Source organism: Ursus maritimus, unplaced genomic scaffold, assembly GCF_017311325.1.
Source record: "Ursus maritimus isolate PB19 unplaced genomic scaffold, ASM1731132v1 scaffold_17, whole genome shotgun sequence".
NCBI classification, from domain to species: Eukaryota; Metazoa; Chordata; class Mammalia; order Carnivora; family Ursidae; genus Ursus; species Ursus maritimus.
This window is the reverse complement of record NW_024424119.1, coordinates 9175444-9195172: the sequence shown is the minus strand read 5'-3', so window position 1 is coordinate 9195172 and position 19729 is coordinate 9175444. Positions and strand designations below refer to the sequence as shown.

Genomic DNA, 19729 nt, shown 5'->3' with positions numbered 1-19729 from the left:
AATCCATGAGATTGGAATTGAGATCTTTTCCAACTGGAATTGAGTTCTTTCAATCCCCGAGAAATGGAATGTTTTTCCATTTCTTTGTTTCATCTTTGGTTTCTGTCATAAGTCTTTTATAGTTTTCAGAGTTTGTTAGGTTTATCCCTAGGTATCTTATGGTTTTTGGTGTAAATGGGATCGATTTCTCATTTTTTTTTTCTGCTGCTTCATTATTGGTGTATAGATTTCTGTATGTTGATTTTATATCCTGAGACTTTACTGAATTCTAGCAATTTTTTGGTGAAGTCTTTCAGGTTTTCTACCAGTATTATGTCATCCATAAAGAGTGAATATTTGACTTTCTTCCTTACTGATTTGGACGCCTCTTATTTCTTTTTGTTGTCTGATGGCTAAGGGTAGGACTTCCAGTACTACATTAAATAACAGTGGTGAGAATGTACATCCCTATTTTGTTCCTGACCATACAGGAAAAGCTCTCAGTTTTTCCCCATTGAGGATGATATTAGCGCTGGGTTTTTTGTATATGGTCTTTATTATGTTGAGGTATGTTTTCTCTATCCCTACTTAGTTGAGGGCTTTTATCAAGAATGGGTGCTGTACTTTGTCAAATGCTTTTTCTGCATCTATTGAGAGGATTATATGGTTCTTATCCTTCTTTTGTTAATGTGATGTATCATGTTGATTGATTTGCAAATATTGAACCACCCTTACAACCCAGGAATAAATCCCCCTTGATTGTGGTGAATGATTCTTTTAATGTACTGTTGGATTTGATTTGCTAGTATTTTGTTGAGAGTTTTGATATCCATGTTCATGTTCTCTTTTTTAGTGGAGTCTTTATCTGGTATTGGAATCAGGGTAATGCTGACCTCATAGAATCAGTTTGGAAGTTCTCCTTCCCTTTCTATTTTTTTGGAATAGTTTGAGAAGAATAGATATTAAGTCTTCTTTCAATGTTTGGTAGAAGTCCCCTGTGAAGCCATCTGGCCCTGGACTTTTGTTGGAAGATTGTTGATTACGGATTCAATTTCTTTGCTGGCTATCAGTATGTTCAAATTTTTCTATTTCTCCCTGTTTCAATTTTGGTAGTTTATATGTTTCTATGAACTTATCCATTTCTTCCAAATTGTTGACATATAATTTTTCAGAATATTCTCTTGTAATTGTTTATATATCTGTGGTGTTGGTTGTTATTTCTCCTCTCTCATCTGTGCTTTTATTTAGTTGTGTCCTTTCTCTTTTCCTTTGGATATTAATTTTTTCAAAGAACCAGCTCCTGGTTTCATTGATCTGTTCTACTGGGGGTTTTTTTGTTTATTTGTTTGTTTCTATATCATTTATTTCTGCCCTAATCTTTATTATTTCCCTTCTTCTGCTGGGGTTAGGCTTCATTTGTTGTTCTTTTTCTAGCTTCTTTAAGTATAAGGCTAGGTTACTTATTTGAGGTCTTTCTTGCTTCTTGAAGTCCGCCTGTATTGCTATATACTTCCCTCTTAGGACCACTTTTGCTGCATCCTACAGGCTTTGGACCATTGGGTCTTCATTTTCATTTGCTTCCATGTATTTTTTTTATTTCTTCTTTAATTTCTTGTTTGACCAATTCATTCTTTAGTAGGATGTTCTTTAACCTCCATGTATTTGTGGTCTTTTCAGATTTTTTTCTTGTGGATCACTTCATATTTCATAGCATTGTGGTTGGAAAATATGCATGATATGATCTCAATCTTTTTGCACTTGAGGCCTGATTTGTGACCTAGTATATGATCTATTCTGGAGACTGTTCCAAATGCACTTAAAAAGAATGTGTATTCTGATGCTTTAGGATGATATGTTCTTTTAAAAAAAAAAAAGATTTTATTTATTTATTTGACAGAGAGAGACAGACAGACAGCAAGAGAGGGAACACAAGCAGGGGGAGTGAGAGAGGAAGAAGCAGTCTCCCAGCGGAGGAGCCCGATGCGGGGCTTGATCCCGGGACCCCAGGATCACGTCCTGGGCTGAACGCAGACGCTCGACAACTGAGCCACCCAGGCGCCCCTAGGATGATATGTTCTGAATGAATATATCTGTTAAGGCCACCTGGTCCAGTGTGTCATTCAAAGCCATTGTTTCCTTATTGATTTTCTATTTAGATGATCTGTCCAATAATGTAAGTGGGGTGTTAAGTCTCCTACTATTATTATGAATTCCTTTATGTTTGTTATTGTTTTACATATTTGGATGCTTCCAAGTTGGGAGAATAAATATCCACAATTGTTAGATCTTCTTGTTTGATAGACCCCTTAATCATGATATGATGCTCTTCTTCATCTCTTGTTACAGTCTTTGGTTTAAAATCTAGTTTGTCTGTGGTGCCTGGGTGGCACAGTTGGTTGAGCATCTTTCTCTTGGTTTCAGCTCAGGTAATGATCTCAGGGTCTTGGGATCAAGCCCCACATCAGGCTCTGTGCTCAGTGTGGAGTCTGCTTGGGATTCTCTCTCCCTCTACCTCTGTTCCTCCCACTCATGCTTTCACTCTCTCTAAAATAAATAAATAAATCTTTTTTAAAAAATTTTTTGATTAAAATAAATAAGTAAAATCTAGTTTGTCTGATATAAGTATGGCTCCTCTGGCCTTCTTTTGGTGTGCTCTTGCATGGTAAATGTTTTTCCCCCCTCACTTCCAATCTGCAGGTGTCTTTAGGTTTAAAATGAGTCTCTTGGGGCACCTGGCTGATTCAATTGATAGAGCATGCAATCCTCGATCTCAGAGCTGTAAATTCGAGTCCATATAACATATAGAGATTACTTAAAAATAAAATATTTTAAAAATAAAAAATAAATATAAAATGTGTCTCTTGTAGGCAACATATAGATGGGTCATGTTTTTTTTATCCATTCTGACACCCTATGTCTTTTGATTGGAGCATTTAGTCCATTTACATTCAGACTAATTATTGATAGATATGAATTTAGTGCCATTTTATTACTTGTTTTGTCATTCTTTCTGGAGATTTTCTCTTTTCCTTTCTAGTCTTTGTTGCTTTTGGTCTTTCTCTCCCAAAGAGTCCCCTTTAATATTTCTTGCAGGGCTGATTTAGTGGTCACAAACTCCTTTAGTTTTAGGGGCGCCTGGGTGGCACAGCGGTTAAGCGTCTGCCTTCGGCTTAGGGCATGATCCCAGCGTTATGGGATTGAGCCCCACATCAAGCTCCTCCGCTATGAGCCTGCTTCTTCCTCTCCCACTCCCCCTGCTTGTGTTCCTTCTCTCTCTGGCTGTTTCTATCTCTGTCGAATAAATAAATAAAATCTTTAAAAAAAAAAAACTCCTTTTGTTTTTGTCTGGGAAACTCTTTATCTTTCCTTCTGTTCTGAATGACAGCCTTGCTGGATAGAGTATTGTTGGCTGCAGATTTTTCCCATTCAGCTTGTTGAACATATCATGTCACTCTTTTCTGGCCTGCTAAGTTTCTGTGGAAAGATCTGCTGCTAACTTTATTGGTCTTCCCTTATAAGCTGGGGACTTCTTTTGTCTTGATGCTTTTAGGATTTTTTTTCTTTATTTCTATATTTTGCAAATTTAACTATACTATGTCGTGGTGTTGGCCTGCTTCTGTTGATTTTGATTGGAGTTCCTGAAGCCTCCTGGATTTGGATGTGTTTCTTTCCCCAGATTAGGGAAGTTTCAGCTATAATTTCCTCAAACAAACCTTCTGCCCCCTTTTCTCTCTCTTCTTTTTCTGGGACTCCTATGATATGGATGTTATTACGCTTTTTGGAGTCACTGAATTTCCCAAGTCTACTTTTGTGATCCAAGATTTTTCTTTCCCTCTTTTGTTCAGCTTCATTATTTTCCATAATTCTATCTTCTATATCACTTATTCCTTCCTCTGATTCTTTCATCCTTGAGGTTATTACATCCACTTGGTTTCAAATCTTGGTTATCACATTTTTTATTTCAGCCTGATTTGTTTTTAGCTCTTTTACCTCTGTAGTAAGGGTCTCCTGATGTCTTCTATGCTTTTCTCAAGCCCAGTTACTATCCTTATGACTGTTGCTTTAAATTCAGGATCAGGCATATATTACTTATATCTGTTTCGATTAGCTCCCCAGCCATGACCTTATCTTGCTCTCTCTTTGGGGATGAATTCCTCCACCTTGACATTTTGTCTCGGTCACTGTCTTCTTCTGTATGTTAGGAAAGCCTGTTATGCTCCCTGCTCCTGAGAGTAATGGCCTTATAAAGAAGAGGTCATATAATGTCCACGGCCTGGCACTTCAGGAAGTATCTCTGGTGTGCACTCTGCTGCCGTGTTTTGGTTGCTCTATTCCTCAGGTCAGTGGTCTGCAGAGTTTCTCCTTGCCTGAAGTGGGAAGTGTTTGGACCTTGGCCACAGTATGGCGTGTTTTAACTATGTGTGCCCTGGTCTGCTTGTTAAGAAACCTGATGCTATTTCCACTAGAACTGAAGCTTTGCAGAACTCTGTGGTCAGTAGATGTGGTGCTTGAAGGGGTTTATGCTGGTCTTCTGGGGGAGGGGCCCATTGCACTGGTTCTTTGGCACACTTGCCTAAGAAAAGCAGTACCAGTGGAGTGCAGGGGGGCGGGGCTTGGTATAAGCAGGTTAGGCAGCCAGTGTTGGTGCTGTGCTGTTTACTGAAGTTAGCTTATGCTGAGGGGCAGGGGAGGGAAATGGTGCCAGCCAACTCCTTTGTCCCCGGAGTAGGGAATTCCTGCTTGCTGCTGGGAAGCCCTCCCAGAAGACTGAACAATTTCCCCCTCATGAGTCCCAGGTGTTCTTTAGGTCACTGCCTTCACATTGTGTCCAGATTGCTTGCCCACCTGGAGAGTGCAGTGCACTATGGGCTCTATTACTGCCAAGCTGGCTGAGTTTTAAAATTCCAAGCTTTAAGGACCTGGTGTGGTGGGGAGCTGCAGTGGTCTTCTAGGGCAGGGTTTCACTGTGCGGGAACTGATGCAGGTTTGACCCAGAAGAGCAGTCACACCAGAGCATTGGAGCTGAGAACACACACTAAAGAGCCAATGTCCAGATTAGCAACCCTCAGCAGATGTCTCTAGAGAGGGAAATGGCACCCGCTGGCACTTTCATTCCCAGAGAGGCAATGTCACCTCTTTAGATGTGCTCTGAGAAGGGCAAACCTCTCCTCGTGCGTCTCAGGCAATCCTCAGATCATACCATCTGCCCCCAGGTTACCTGGGTGCCTTCTCCACAGGAACATTGCAGCACCTTCACGGCTCCACGCCAGCCACACTGTGAACCTCTAAAACTCCAGTAAGCCCCACTGGTTGCAAAAACCCATGAAAATCAGCCCGTCTCATTTCCCCAGGCAATAGCTTTGGGGAAGTATTCTTGTGCGTTTCCCTGTGCACTCTTCTCTCGTTCACCTTTTTCCATGACCGGGGCTCCTTCCCCTCCACAGCATCTGCGATCCATTTCTCCCCCAAACCACATGTCCGCACTTCCTACCTTCCACAAAGTGGCCTCCTCTCTCCCTCCAGTTACGCAGTTTGTTCTGTCAGTGCTCAGATCGATTTTTGGGGTATTCAGAATGATTTGACATTTATCTAGCTGTGTTTGAGGGACCAGACAAGCCTAAGGTCTGCCTACTAATCCTCCATCTTAGCTCCCCCCTGCCCCACCACATGAAATTCTTTTCAAAAGATTTGCCTTCCTATTTAAATTTTGCTCAGGCTGGCATTAAATTGTATTTACATTCTTTTTTTTTTTAAAGATTTTATTTATTTATTCGACAGAGATAGAGACAGCCAGCGAGAGAGGGAACACAAGCAGGGGGAGTGGGAGAGGAAGAAGCAGGCTCATAGCGGAGCAGCCTTATGTGGGGCTCGATCCCATAACGCCGGGATCACACCCTGAGCTGAAGGCAGACACTTAACCGCTGTGCCACCCAGGCACCCCTTAAACTGTATTTACATTCTTGTATGGGCATCTGATGAAAGGCAGCTTAGAAGTACCTCAGTTTAAAATTTGTTGCATATAATCCACCAAATGGGTAATTTTAATTCAAATTAAAGGGTTGTCACTATTTTTAATCTGAGATCTTCCTGATAAACATAGTAGACCTGTTTCCTATGATTTTTAAAATTGTAATGCAGGAGATAAAGTGATTCAGCATAAACAAATCCACCACTACATTCAGCCTATAATCAAATAAAGAGCTAATTCTTGAATGGCACATGATCTCACTCTCAACAGTCAACAGTCCTTTCTCTAGGATGGAACACAGACAATTCTAGTGCCAACCCTTTTGTATATTCTCCTTTGGATCAAGGATATTCCAAAGTAGAGTAGTTAAATATATATACTTCCCAGAAAGTAGAACTAAATAATAAAAATGGATTGAAGTAGAGAAAAGATAACAAATACATTCAGGAGTCCCAACATATAAATAATAGAAGTTCCAAAAAAAGAGAAGGTGAAGAAAACAAAAGAGAAGAAATCAGCAAAGTAATAAATACAAAAGAATTTCCTAGGAATGAATTACTTGAGTCTTTAAAATTGAAGGAGCTGTGTGAGTACCCAACATGAATGAAAAAAGACAATCCATGCAAGGCCCATCATCATGAAATTTCAGAACACTGGGAACACAGAGAAAATTCTAGTGTCCATAGGGTATGAAAATACATATACATTGTTACTTTATCATGTGTTATAATGTAAGATCAGTAAACCATTTCTAGATATTCCCCCATGTTTCCAGACTTGGTGACCACTCTGTACAAGTTTCCAGTGGAAAATATGGACCACATACAAAAGATCAGGAATCAAACGACTTTAGACTTCTTGACACCAGAACTTAATGAATACCCAAGTGAACTAGGAGAAAGGGTAAAGGTCAAATAAAGACATTTTCAGAATGCAAATTTCAAAATTTTTCCTCTGATGTAGCATTTGTCAAGAAGCTACCCTACAAAGAGAGTAAATCAAACAGGGAGGAAGGCATGAGACTAGTAAGAAAAGAGATCCAAAACAGAAGAGAAGCAGAGGCATCCCAAGGAAGATGGTGACAGGAAGTCCTAGGGATGACAGTGGCAGGGAACCTAAAAAACAATCCATCCAGAATGGAGAAGGTAGAGAGAAGAGTCCAGGATGGATGTCTCTTACAAGAAACTTAAAACGATAGAATTGCTGAGGTGTAGGAACATAATGAGAGATTTTCAGTCCTGTTAGAGTTTAAGAATAATTCAGTGATTGGTGCATATAAACTAATCCAATTTAAAATGAGGCAATTACTGGGGTGTCTGGGTGGCTCGGTTGGTTAAGCATCTGACTCTTGATTTTGGCTCAGGTCATGATCTCAGGGTTGTGAGATCAAGCCCCGTGTTGGGCTCTGGGCTGGGCATGGAGCTACTTAAGATTTTTCCCTCTCCCTCTCCCTTTGTCCTTCTCCCCTCCCTCTCTTTCCCTCTCTAAAATTAAATAAATAAATAAATAAATAAATATTAAAAAAATAAAATAAAATGAGGCAATTACTAACTATTCATTCATTTGAAAATTCAGTAAATCTTTATTTACCAGCTCTTCTGTGCTAGGCACTATTCTAGGCATTGGGAACCAGCAATGAACAAAACAAAGGTCCTATCCACATAAGAGGAAAGACAATACACAACAAAGAATATAATAAGCTGTGCTATGAAGAAAAATAAAGATGAGTTACCAAGAAAAAAAAGTTATAGAAAAAAATACCCCAAAATAGAACCCCACAGAAAGGATGGGGGAAGGGAGGAATAAGAATGTGCTGTGTGGGAGAAGTGTACAATAGAGATAATAAGTAAGCAGGGGGAAGGGGGGTGCCAACAGATAATATCTAAAGGTGGAAATTGAAAACATGGCAGGATATGCATGTTATTCAGAAACAGGAAGTTAAACATCAGAAGAAACAGCAATAAGAATTAAAAGCAGTTGCCTCAAGGAAGTGGAAATGGGTAGCAGAGAGCAAGGGGCATGAAACTGTTGACCTTGCAGTGCTGTTTTACTTTTTAGACTATGTACAAGCTAAACTTGATAAAGTCACAATTTTAACTAAAAATTTAATTAAAAATTATTACCACTCAGCAAATATAAAATTAAATGCCTCTGTCATTTGATGCTGGGTTCAAGCTCGAACTGGGTCCACTAAAATGGGGGGACACTCCTCACTGTCGGCAATGTCACGCACAACCCAGGAAGTTGTCAGCTCCTAGGTTTTGCCAGAAGCCTAGGGCAAAGAATCAGGCAGGACTCTCTTCTTCAAAATCCATGACAAAGACTCACCCACCTTCTGTTCTGAACTTCCCAAAGCAGGGAGTTCACTAGGTTCCCAAAGAAGCCTATTATTTCATTATTGAAATCTTTAATCACTTGCAGGTCCTAATCATTACCTCAAAGCAACAGTAAAGAAGCCTGCACTATATTCTGCGTAAAGGCCCTTCAAACATATTTATATATAAATGGACAGATTCAAACAATGGTTCAAAGGCAATAAAGAGGATAAGTCTTAAGAATAACATTCACAGAATGTCATCTAAGTCATCCCAGAGGAAGCAAAAAACTTCAGTTCAGAATTACTCGTTTAGGGGCGCCTGGGTGGTTCAGTTGGTTACGCATCTGAGTTTGCCTCAGGTTGTGATCTCGGGGTCCTGGGATCAAGCCCAGCATCCGGCTCCCTGCGTAGTGGCTCCCTGCTTAGCGAGGAATCTTGCTTCTCCCTCTCCCTCTGCCCCTCCCCCTGCTTCTGTGCATGCTCTCTGTCTCTCTCACTCAAATAAATAAATAAAATCTTTAAAAAAAAAAAAAAAGAATTACTGGTTTAAAATATTATAAGCATTACTACTAAAAGTAGTAATTTTAAATTTTTCAACACCAGTCTTTTTTAATTTAAATTCAATTAATTAATATATAATGTATCATTAGTTTCAGAGGTAGAGGTCAGTGATTCATCTGTCTTATATAACACCCAGTGCTCATTACATCACGTGCCCTCTTTAATGTCCATCACCCAGTTACCCCATCCCCCACCTACCTCCCCTCCAGCAACCCTCAGTTTGTTCCTATGATTAAGAGTCTCTTATGGTTTGTCTCCCTCTCTGATTTTGTCTTGTTTTATTTTTCCCTCTCTTTCCCTATGATCGTCTGTTTTGTTTCTTAAATTTCACATATCAGTGAGATCATATGAATATTGTCTTTCTCTGATTGACTTATTTCACTTAGCAAAATACCCTCTAGTTCCATCCACCTCGTTGCAAATGGCAAGATTGCAATTTTTTTGATGGCTGGATAGTATTCCATTTTGTGTGTGTGTTTATATATGGTGTGTGTGTATATATATATATATACATACACACACACACACCATATCTTCTTTATCCATTCATCTGTCGATGGACATCTGGGCTCTTTCCATAGTTTGGCTTTTGTGGACATTGCTGCTATAAACATTGGTGCAGGTGCCTCTTCGGATCACTACATTTGTATCTGTGGAGTAAATACCCAGTAGTGCAATTGCTGGGTTGCTGGGTACCTCTATTTTCAACTTTTTGAGGAACCTCCATACTGTTTTCCAGAGTGGCTGTACCAGCTTGCTTCCCACCAACAGTGTAAGAGGGTTCCCCTTTCTCCGCGTCCTTGCCAACATCTGTGGTATCCTAACTTGTTAATCTTAGCCATTCTGACTGGTGTGAGGTGATATCGCCTTGTGGTTTTGATTTGGTTTTCCCTGATGCTGAGTGATGTTGAGCATGTTTCCATGTGTCTGCTGGCCATTTGGATGTCTTCCTTGGAGAAATGTCTGTTCATGTCTTCTGCTCATTTCTTGATTGGATTATTTGTTCTTTGGGTGTTAAGTTTGATAAATTCTTTATAGATTTTGGATACTAGCCCTTAATCTGATAAGACATTTGCAAGTATCTTCTCCCATTCTGTCTGTTGTCTTTTGGTTTTGTCGACTATTTCCTTTGCTGTGCAAAAGCTTTTTATCTTGATGAAGTCCATATGGTTCATTTTTGCCTTTGTTTCCCTTGCCTTAGGAGACGTGTCTAGCCAGAAGTTGCTGTGGCTGAGGTCACAGAGGTTGCTGCCTGTGTTCCCCTCTAGGATTTTGATGGATTCCTGTCTCACATTGAGGTCTTTCATCCATTTTGAGCCTATTTTTCAACCACAATCTTTCAAGTCAGTCTTTCAAGTGCCACCTTTATGATTTTGCCCCACCCACAATAATCACTATTATTTAATAATACTTTAATTCATTTCTTAAGTTAAATGAAGTATTTTAAGAGAAACCTTTATACTGTTGTTGTAAATGGAAAACCCTTATCTGTTTGTCATATACAAACTAACATTAAACATAGATACATAACTCTAAGGCACCAACCTATTATGTCATGTACCAATGGCGGTATGCATTTCACCCTACGGGGAAAAATGGTTTAAAATATCTACTATCAAATTTTTTGGAAACATATTAAAGAATTATAAACTTCTTAAAGCATGTCCTACAGAACATTCCAGATGAAAGGCTTTTGAATTGAAAAAGGTTAAAATCAGTAGGAGTCAAAAAGACCCTGACTACCACTTACTAGTTATGTGTCCCCATTAAGCCTCAATTTTCACATCTGTAAAACAGGGATTAAAGGAGCAGCTACTTCATAGGGAGTTCTATAAACTGAATGAAATCAAGCAATGCTAGAAAGCAAGTGAGCCACAATGTATACCAACCACTAAGAGTGGTATTAGCCCCGACTACGAATATTTCTGTAGCTTGAGAAAATCTCAAACATTACCCATCTCACACAGACCTTTTTAGGTGGCCCAGAAATCAAGATCTTTAAAGATACTGTATTACATCAGTAAATGGAAAATTTATTAACATATTTACTCTCTAGGGTAAAAACTGCATTTCAGAGACTACTTGGAATAGCCATTATACTTCGAAATCCAAAAAAAGCATTTCCACTATACACAGAGAAGTATAGTTACGTTTTATGAAATCCTTTATCCCCAATCTAGCACTGACATTAATGAGAGCTATATCTAAAATGCTACACATTCATACTTATGTAAGTTTCATAAATTCTTTATAAAGAATTTTACAGTAAAACACTTACAAACTTAGTTTTGCAAAGCTCTCTTGTGCATTATGCTTTTCTCGCTCATACGCACTTTCAACTTCTTTGAATTCATTCTTGATCATTTCCAAATCTGCAACAGCTTCTGCTTGGCTGGCCTTTTCTACCTGCAAAGCACCTTCAAGGTCTCGAATCCGTAACTACCAAATAACAGAGAAGTAGTTAAAACAAGCAAGGAACTGCTAGCATCAAAGACTAGTCAAATTGAATAGAGTCCTTTATCAGCAGCAGTTTATCATTCATCCAAACACTGCATCCTTCCTGCTTTGGTTTCAAAAGGAAAATAAACAAAAGACAGTGTATTCCCTTTCTCAACGTGTTTAATGGAAGGGAGGAAGAGTGGAAGAATGGTTAACTGTGCTATGGAAATGCCTAATCAAAGTGCCGAATTCTGACCTACTAGTCCATTTGGATACTTCTTTTATAAAACATAACGAAATTAGTGGTTTTGGAAAACAAAAGGGAAGTATTCTTCCTCTCATGAGAAACAGCATTACATTCACATCTTTAGAAACCCATGAAAGCTAACAGATCTTTTTTATTCCTAGAGATTTTTTACTGTAGAAAAGTAAAACTTTTATTATCAAATAATATGATTTGACTAAAATATTTATGAGTGTAGTTATATCTAAGATTTGATATCTAGGATTTGCTTCAAAATGATATGAGGATGGGGAGTAGATGGGGGCAACAAATAAAAAATACAATTGACTGGAGGTAAATCTTGAATGGATGGCTACGCGCGGAGTTCATTTTGCCATTCTCTCCACTTTTGCATATACTTGAAACTTTACATAATAAAACACTTTGAAAACTAGATTCTATGTAAACATTGACAGAGTAAACAAAGTACATTCCCATAAAAGAATAATATGCAACTTTATAAAAAAAAAACTGCGAAACAACTTTTGAAAAGGAGGTTCTCTGTGTGGTGTTAACATAGACTGAAAAAGCAAAGTCCAGATCAGTGTATGTAGTATGCTGTATTTTGGGTAAACAAGTGGAAAAAATTAAGTAGCAGGCAAGAGGGTAGAGCGAAGGGAGAGACAGGAGTGAAAGCAAGAGTTCTCGATCATTTAATATTGTTTTGATTTTTGAACTTTGTGGATGTTTTACCTTTCCCAGAAAATTAAATTAAAAATAAAAAATAGACCGCTAAGGCTCAGAAAAAGTGGGGAGTGGTAGAAAATGCTTTACACTAAATAGAATACGGGCTTTAGAACCATAAAGCTCACATTTAACTTCCAGCTCTACAAATTAACTTATGTGACTTTTGGCATGTTACTAAAACACCAAAGGCCTGAGATTCCTCATCCGTAAACAATAAATAATATTAATAATAATACTAAACAGACTATCTACAGGGTTGTTACAAAGATCTAATGAGGTAATATTCACCTAACATATATTTAATATTACACATGTATGTATAATATTTATTTAATAAATGTTTGGATAAATATTTATTAAGCACTTAATATGTGCCAGGCAGTGACCTAGTCCTCAAGATACTATACAATAATCATGAAAATAGTCTTAGTTTTGAGGAGGTCCTCGTCTTTAGGAGAGGAGAGACCATGACAGAATGTGATAAGTGTCTCCTGTCCCAGGAGCAGGCACAAAGGGCCACGAAATCAGAGAAAAGCTATGAACAAGCCTCCTGGGGTTGGCAAAAGACAATGCGAGCTAAGAAAGATGACGTCACCAAGAAAAGAAGCCTAGAACAACATGAAAATTAATCCATACAAACAATAAGCACTAGAATTATTATTTGTAATTATTCAAAAGTATTTTGGAATAATCAAAACATTCTTACACTAAAATAAGGACATAGAATAGATCTGGTGATACAGCTTGATATATTTTCAAATTTGGTCTTTTAAACTTTATTTTTCTTTGCTATTTTGTCTAAATTCAATGTTGACAAGTAAAATAATAAATCTAGGAAACATTTTCTTCTGCCTGCATTGCTATCTTCTCTCAGAAAATAAGCACACTCAATCGCAAACGATAAACCAATCCAACTGAAAGAGAAGTAGGCTTCAAATTAATAATTCTGAGTCAACTCTTTGATTCTACTTTCTCATTTTTATGAGAACAAATTTAACAACAGAATACTTCAAACATACATTTAACTACAGTTTATGACAAGATGATTAATTACAACTATTTAGTGGTCTCATTTGCTTTTAAACTAATCTGAAACTGAATTTTACTAGGTGTACCTCATTGAAAATACTTGTCAATATTTATAGATATATGATTCAAATATAAACTTTGGCTTTTTTTCTGAGTCATAACATGAAGTTAAATATCAAATATTAATTTTAAACTATACGAGTAAAAAATATACATGTAACAATTTTTTATTTTTGTAGCTATTAACTATATATCCCCTGGCAAAAATTGTAACTACAATGAAAAACTTAATTTTGAATTATACTTCTTTCATAAATTTAAAACGTTAGCCTTACTGCTTATTGATGTCATTTTGGGTGATTCAATCATTTAAAAAAAAGAAAAAAGCTTAGGGACACCTGGGTGGCTCAGCTGGTTACGTGTCTGACTCTTGATCTCAGTTCAGGTCTTGATCTCAGGGTCGTCAGTTCTAGCTCTGCATTGGGCTCCACGCTTAACTTGCACAAGTTTGCTTAAAATACAAATGCACTCAAATACATGGGCCTGAGAATTTTGTGGGTAAAGGGGGCATTTCATTAAAGATAAAGGTTTTTTTTTAATTTATTATAAAATTCTTATAAGCTTAGTTGCATCCTATATTAAGACCTGTTTAAACAATTAAAATTTAATGTAAGGGAAAAATCTAAGTCTTAAAAAAAAAATCCGAATTAAATTAAGAAATTGAGGGGTGCCTGGCTCAGTCAGTAGGGCTTGCAACTGTTGATCTCAGGGTTCTGAGTTCAAGCCCCATGCTGGGTGTGGAGCCTACTTGAAAAAAAATTAAATTAAGGAACTTAGATTTCTGGAACTTTATATGAAACTTTATACACAATATAGGCCATGGGCCAGACTTGGTCCATGAGCAGTAGTTTGCCAATCCCTAGTTGGAATGCCTTCCTTTCCCTTAGAAATCACTTCTCATTCTCTAAGACCTAGAGGACACTTTCCTTAGGATGCCTTCAACAAATATCCCTCTCAGATTTCATCTTTATTATGCTCTCATAGTATTTTAGTATTTTATATTTCTATCCATACATTTATCTGTATAATCTATATAGAAGAAGTTAAATATACAGTATTTCTGATAATGGAAGTAAGTTCCAAGAGTACTCTCTTCACCTTTATACCTTCAGCTCTTAATACAAGTGATAAGAAATGGCCACAGGCTATATACTCAATAAATGAAAGTGCATATTTTTTAAGTGTTTTCAAAAAGAAATTCATCCCATGGCTGTTGATGAAAAGAACACTATGATCAGCAAGTCTTTCTGTAACAGGCCAGATGGGAAATATTTTGGACTTTGCAGGCCATAATGTCTCTAGCGTAACCACCCCCCTTTGCCACTGCAGCATAAACGCCCCACAGAGAAGACAAAACCTCCCTTGAACAGGCAGTGGGTGAGATTGGGCCTGTGGGCGGTAGTATGCCAACCCCTCCTCTAATAAAACCATCCTCAACTATCTCCTGAGAGCAAATAGAATAATGAGTGTCTTAATGATATGAGACCATTCTTTTTTTTTTAATTTTATTTATTTATTTGAGAGAGAGCGTGGGGGAGAGGCCAAGGGAAAGGGAAAGAATCCTAAGCAGACTCTGCACTAAGCTCGGAACCCATCGTGGGGCTCGATCTTATGACCTTGAAACCAAGAGTCAGGGCCTTGGGGTGGCTGGGTGGCATAGCGGTTAAGCGTCTGCCTTTGGCTCAGGGCGTGATCCCGGCATTCTGGGATCCAGCCCCACATCGGGCTCCTCCGCTATGAGCCTGCTTCTTCCTCTCTCACTCCCCCTGCTTGTGTTCCCTCTCTCGCTGGCTGTCTCTATCTCTGTTGAATAAATAAATAAAATCTTTAAAGAAAAAATAAAAAAGAGTCAGGGCCTTTCCTGACTGAGCCACGCAGGTGCCCCTATGCTACCCATTCTATACCTTAACTGTCTGAACAGAATGCTGCTTTTCCCAACTTAATTAAATCCATACCAAAAAATTTTGCTTATGTTTTACCTGAATAATTTCAGAATTAAATTTTGATTCCAAATGTGCTGCTCTTTCTGCTTCAATATTTTCTTCTAATTTCCTCACTCTTAGAGTAGTTGCCTGAAAACAAATTAAAAGTTTAAACACACAAACGTTGGTATTTAAAGTGGATATGGATCTTTGCAACAACAGGGATGGAGCTAGAGAGTATAATGCTAAGCGAAATAAGTCACTTAGAAAAAGACAAATACCGTATGATTTCATTCACATATAGAATTTAAGAAACAAAACAAATGAACAAAAGAAAAAAGAGAGACAAAGCAAAAAACAGACTTAACTATAGAGAACAAACTGGGGGTGACCAGAGGGGAGGTGGGTGGGAGGATGGGTGAAACAGGTGAAGGGGATTAGGAGCACACTTAATCATGATGAGCACTGAGTAATGTATAGAACTGTTGATCGCAACATTGTACACCTGAAACTAATATAGCACTATATGTAAACTATACTGGAATTAAAATTAAAAATTTTTAAAAACGTGAATATGGATCACACTTTAGATTACTCGTTTTTCTTCTGCTTTTGCAAGACTGTAAAAGGCATGTTAAAATATCATGTGAAAATCATGCTCGGGAAGAATGCTCCAAACCTTGCTTTTTTTTTCTTTTTTATTGACATATAATCCATACATAATAAACTGCACATATTTAAAAGTGTGTAATTTGATAAGTATATATACACACCCATGAAATCACTGCCATAATGAAGACAAGAAATACTTCCAGGACCTCTAAAGGATTCCTTATATCTCTTGGTAACTTCTTCATCCAGCCCTTCCCACCCCACCCCCATCCCCAAGTAACCACTGATCTGCTTTTTGTCACTATCGATCACTGTATTTCCCAAATTTTCATATAAATTGAGTCACACAGCATGTGTTCTTTATTGCCTGGCTTCCTTCTCCCAGCATAACTATTTTGAGAATCACCATGTGGTTGCATTTATCAATAGTGTATTCCTTTTTATTGTTAAAGTGTTCCACTGTGTTGATACACCACACCGATTTATCTGTTCACCAGTTGATGTACATTTGAGTTGTTTCCAGTTTGGGCTATTACAAATAAAACTGCTATGGGCCTTCATGTACAAGAGTTTGTATGGGCAAACACTTTGATTTCTCAGAGGTAAAAAGTGAAGGAAAGAATGATGGGGTCACATGGTGGGTGTATGTTTAATGTTTTATGAAACTCCCAAACTTTTCTAAATTGTTTATAATTTTATACATCCTCACCAACACTTGGCATGGTCAATGTTTGTTTTTTCGTTTTGGGGGAAAAGGAGGTTTAAGACATTCAAAGAGGCATGTAATGGGTCTTCCATTTCAGTTTCAATTTGCATTTCCCTAATGACTAATGACATTGAGCATCTTCTCATATATTTATTCACCATCTGTAGATCTTCTTTGGTGAAGTATCTGTTCAGATCTTTTCCCCATTTTTTAATTGGGTTTTTGTGTTCTTATTATTGAGTTTTGAGAGTTTATATAATCTGCATACAGGTCATTTACTGGATATGTGATTTCCAAGTATTTACTCCAAGTCTACAACTTGTCTCTTCATACTGTTAACAGTGTCTTTCGCAAAGCAAAAGTTTTCTTCATGATGAAGCCCAATTCATCAATTTTTAGGCAAGAGACAACTTCTGGCCAGAAGCAGAGGTCAGGAGCTTTATTTCTGAATGCCATTTCTGTTGAGAAAATGCAACCGTGGGAAGCACTGGATTCCTAGTCCCTAAAAGGGAACTAAAGCCTGTTGAGGGCTGGGCAAGTAGGGCTACAGGGATCCCCAGTTGCAGATGTCTCAGGATAATAGTAGCAAACAAAAGCCATGCCTAGAGTCCTGTCCGTCAAATAAAGATGGTTCAATAGTGGTGGAGTAAGGCATTACTAATTTGATTTCCTTTTCAAGTAAAATCTGGGCAAGAAATTATCACTTAGCTTAAGCTAAAGTTTTTTTTTTTGTTTTTTTTTTTTAAGATTTTATTTATTTATTTGACAGAGATAGAGACAGCCAGCGAGAGAGGGAACACAAGCAGGGGGAGTGGGAGAGGAAGAAACAGGCTCATAGCAGAAGAGCCTGACGTGGGGCTTGATCCCATAACGCCGGGACCACGCCCTGAGCCAAAGGCAGCCGCTTAACCGCTGTGCCACCCAGGCGCCCCTAAGCTAAAGTTTTTTTAAATGCAAAACTTGATTAATTGATTTTGCCTTTCCTTCACAATTTTTTTTTACAGAATCATAGCAAGAAGCAGCATAAGTAAAAACTGGATCATTCACAAATTAAGCAAGCCATCTGTGAATAAGTAAGAAATGACTAGACTTATCTTTGAGCAAAGCAGATTCCCATAATATCTTGTTATAGAACACAGCATAAACACAAACATCCCTTCTCTAGAGGCCTTTGTAGATACCTCTTACTACTAATGGCCTTCATTGTCAGAAAGCAATTCTGCTTCAGGATTCAATCACTCTGTGTTTCACAAATATGAAACTCACAAACTATTTTTTCCACACTGACGTATTTGCTTTACTTAGATTCTGCAACCCTGTCAATAATATTTCTTAAAGTGTTAACTCATTTTTTTAAAAGATTTTATTTATTTATCAGAGATAGAGAGCATAAGCAGGGGCAGAGGCAGAGGGAGAGGGAGAAGCAGACTCCCCGCTGAGCAGGGAGCCCCATGCGGAACTCAATCCCAGGACCACAGGATCATGACCTGAGCCAAAGGCAGATGTTTAACCAACTGAGCCACCCAGGCGTCCTGAATTAACTCATTCTTAATAAGTTACTAGAAAAGACTTTGTTTCTAGAAGGCAGACAAAGCAGTAAGTCCCGATGTGATCTTTTGGGTCTAAAGATAATTTAAACCCAAAACAATAAAATGATTTTTAAGTTAGTAAAGTACAATATCTTTAAAGGTAAAATCTGACATGTATATCCCATACTACTAGAGTATTTAGAAGTAACAGGCATTCCACTGAAAGATGAAGCTGGTAAATATTTATAATTTCGTCTGATAACTCAAGACTCAAGATTCAAAAAAACTGGAAATGAAAAAATATAAAACTAAAGAGTTATTATTATTTTTTAGGTGTAATAATAATTGGTATTGGGGTGCTTGGCTGGCTCAGTTGGTAGATTATACAACTCTTGATCTCAGGGTCATGAGTTCAAGCCCCACACTGGGTGTAGAGCTTACTTTAAAAAAAATTTTTTTTAATAATTGATATATTTTTTTAACTCCTTTCTTTTTTAAATATATACAAAAATGTTCATGGATGAAACTATATGATGGTGTCTGGATTTGCTTTAAAATAGTCAAGCTGGGGGTTACAAGAGGAAGCTGATATTCATAAAATAATATTGGCCACTAGTTGATCATTAGTAAAGCTGAGTGATAGGCACATGGGGTTCATTTTAGTATTCTCTCTACTTTCATGCATGATTGAAATTTTCCATATTGAAAAAATTTTCAAACAAAAGCAAAGGAAGTATGGTGGGAAACTATGGTGCTAGAGTCATTATTTATCTAACAAAATTCTATTTTGATGACCAAGAATCATTAGAATGAATTAAGCCATTCATGCCTAAGCAGAAAAAGTCAGTGGGATGGTGGGAGTTTAAATCAATCAATTCCTATCTATATTGTTGAAATATTAAGATAATCAAAGACAATATTCCCTTCATACTCACTACCACCTTTCTCAAAACATGTTTCACACCAAATATTAGTCCCATGGGATGTGATTAGCTATTATACGAAAAAGCAATTTCATCATCATAAGGGTGTGAAAAACACAGGATTAAAGCCAAACAATTTTACTAAAGCACTCTCAAAAAGTCAACATGACCATCTTGAAAAGGAAGAACAAAGTTGGAATACTCCCATTTCCTGATTTCAATATTACTACAAAGCTACAGTGATCAAAACACTGTAGAACTGGCATAAGGACAGACACACTGATCCATAAAAAGGAACCGAGAGTCCAGAAATAAACCCATGTATCAATGGTCAATTGATTTTTGACAAGAGAGCCAAGACAATTTTTTTGAAAGATTTTATTTTATTTATTTATTTGACAGAGAGAGAGACAGCCAGCGAGAGAGGGAACACAAGCAGGGGGAGTGGGAGAGGAAGAAGCAGGCTCCCAGCAGAGCAGGGAGCCCAATGCGGGGCTCGATCCCAGGACTCTGGGATCACGCCCTGATCCGAAGGCAGGCGCTTAACGACTGAGCCACCCAGGCACCCCAAGCCAAGACAATTCAATGAAAGAATCACTCTTTCATTAGGCAGTGCTGAGACAATGGGATATATACATGCAAAAGAATAAATTTGTATCCCTACCTCATATCATATATAAAAATGAATTCAAACGGATCAATGGCCTAAATATA

General features: G+C 37.8%; 1 protein-coding gene across 1 annotated transcript in view; it reads right to left on the bottom strand.

Moving 5' to 3' along the window:
* Nucleotides 1-19729, bottom strand: part of CCDC171 (coiled-coil domain containing 171) — a 293895-nt gene that overhangs the window by 217863 nt on the left and 56303 nt on the right. The window contains 2 exon segments of the mRNA XM_040631456.1: nucleotides 11104-11264; nucleotides 15303-15395. Coding sequence (XP_040487390.1) covers nucleotides 11104-11264; nucleotides 15303-15395 — 254 coding nt within the window.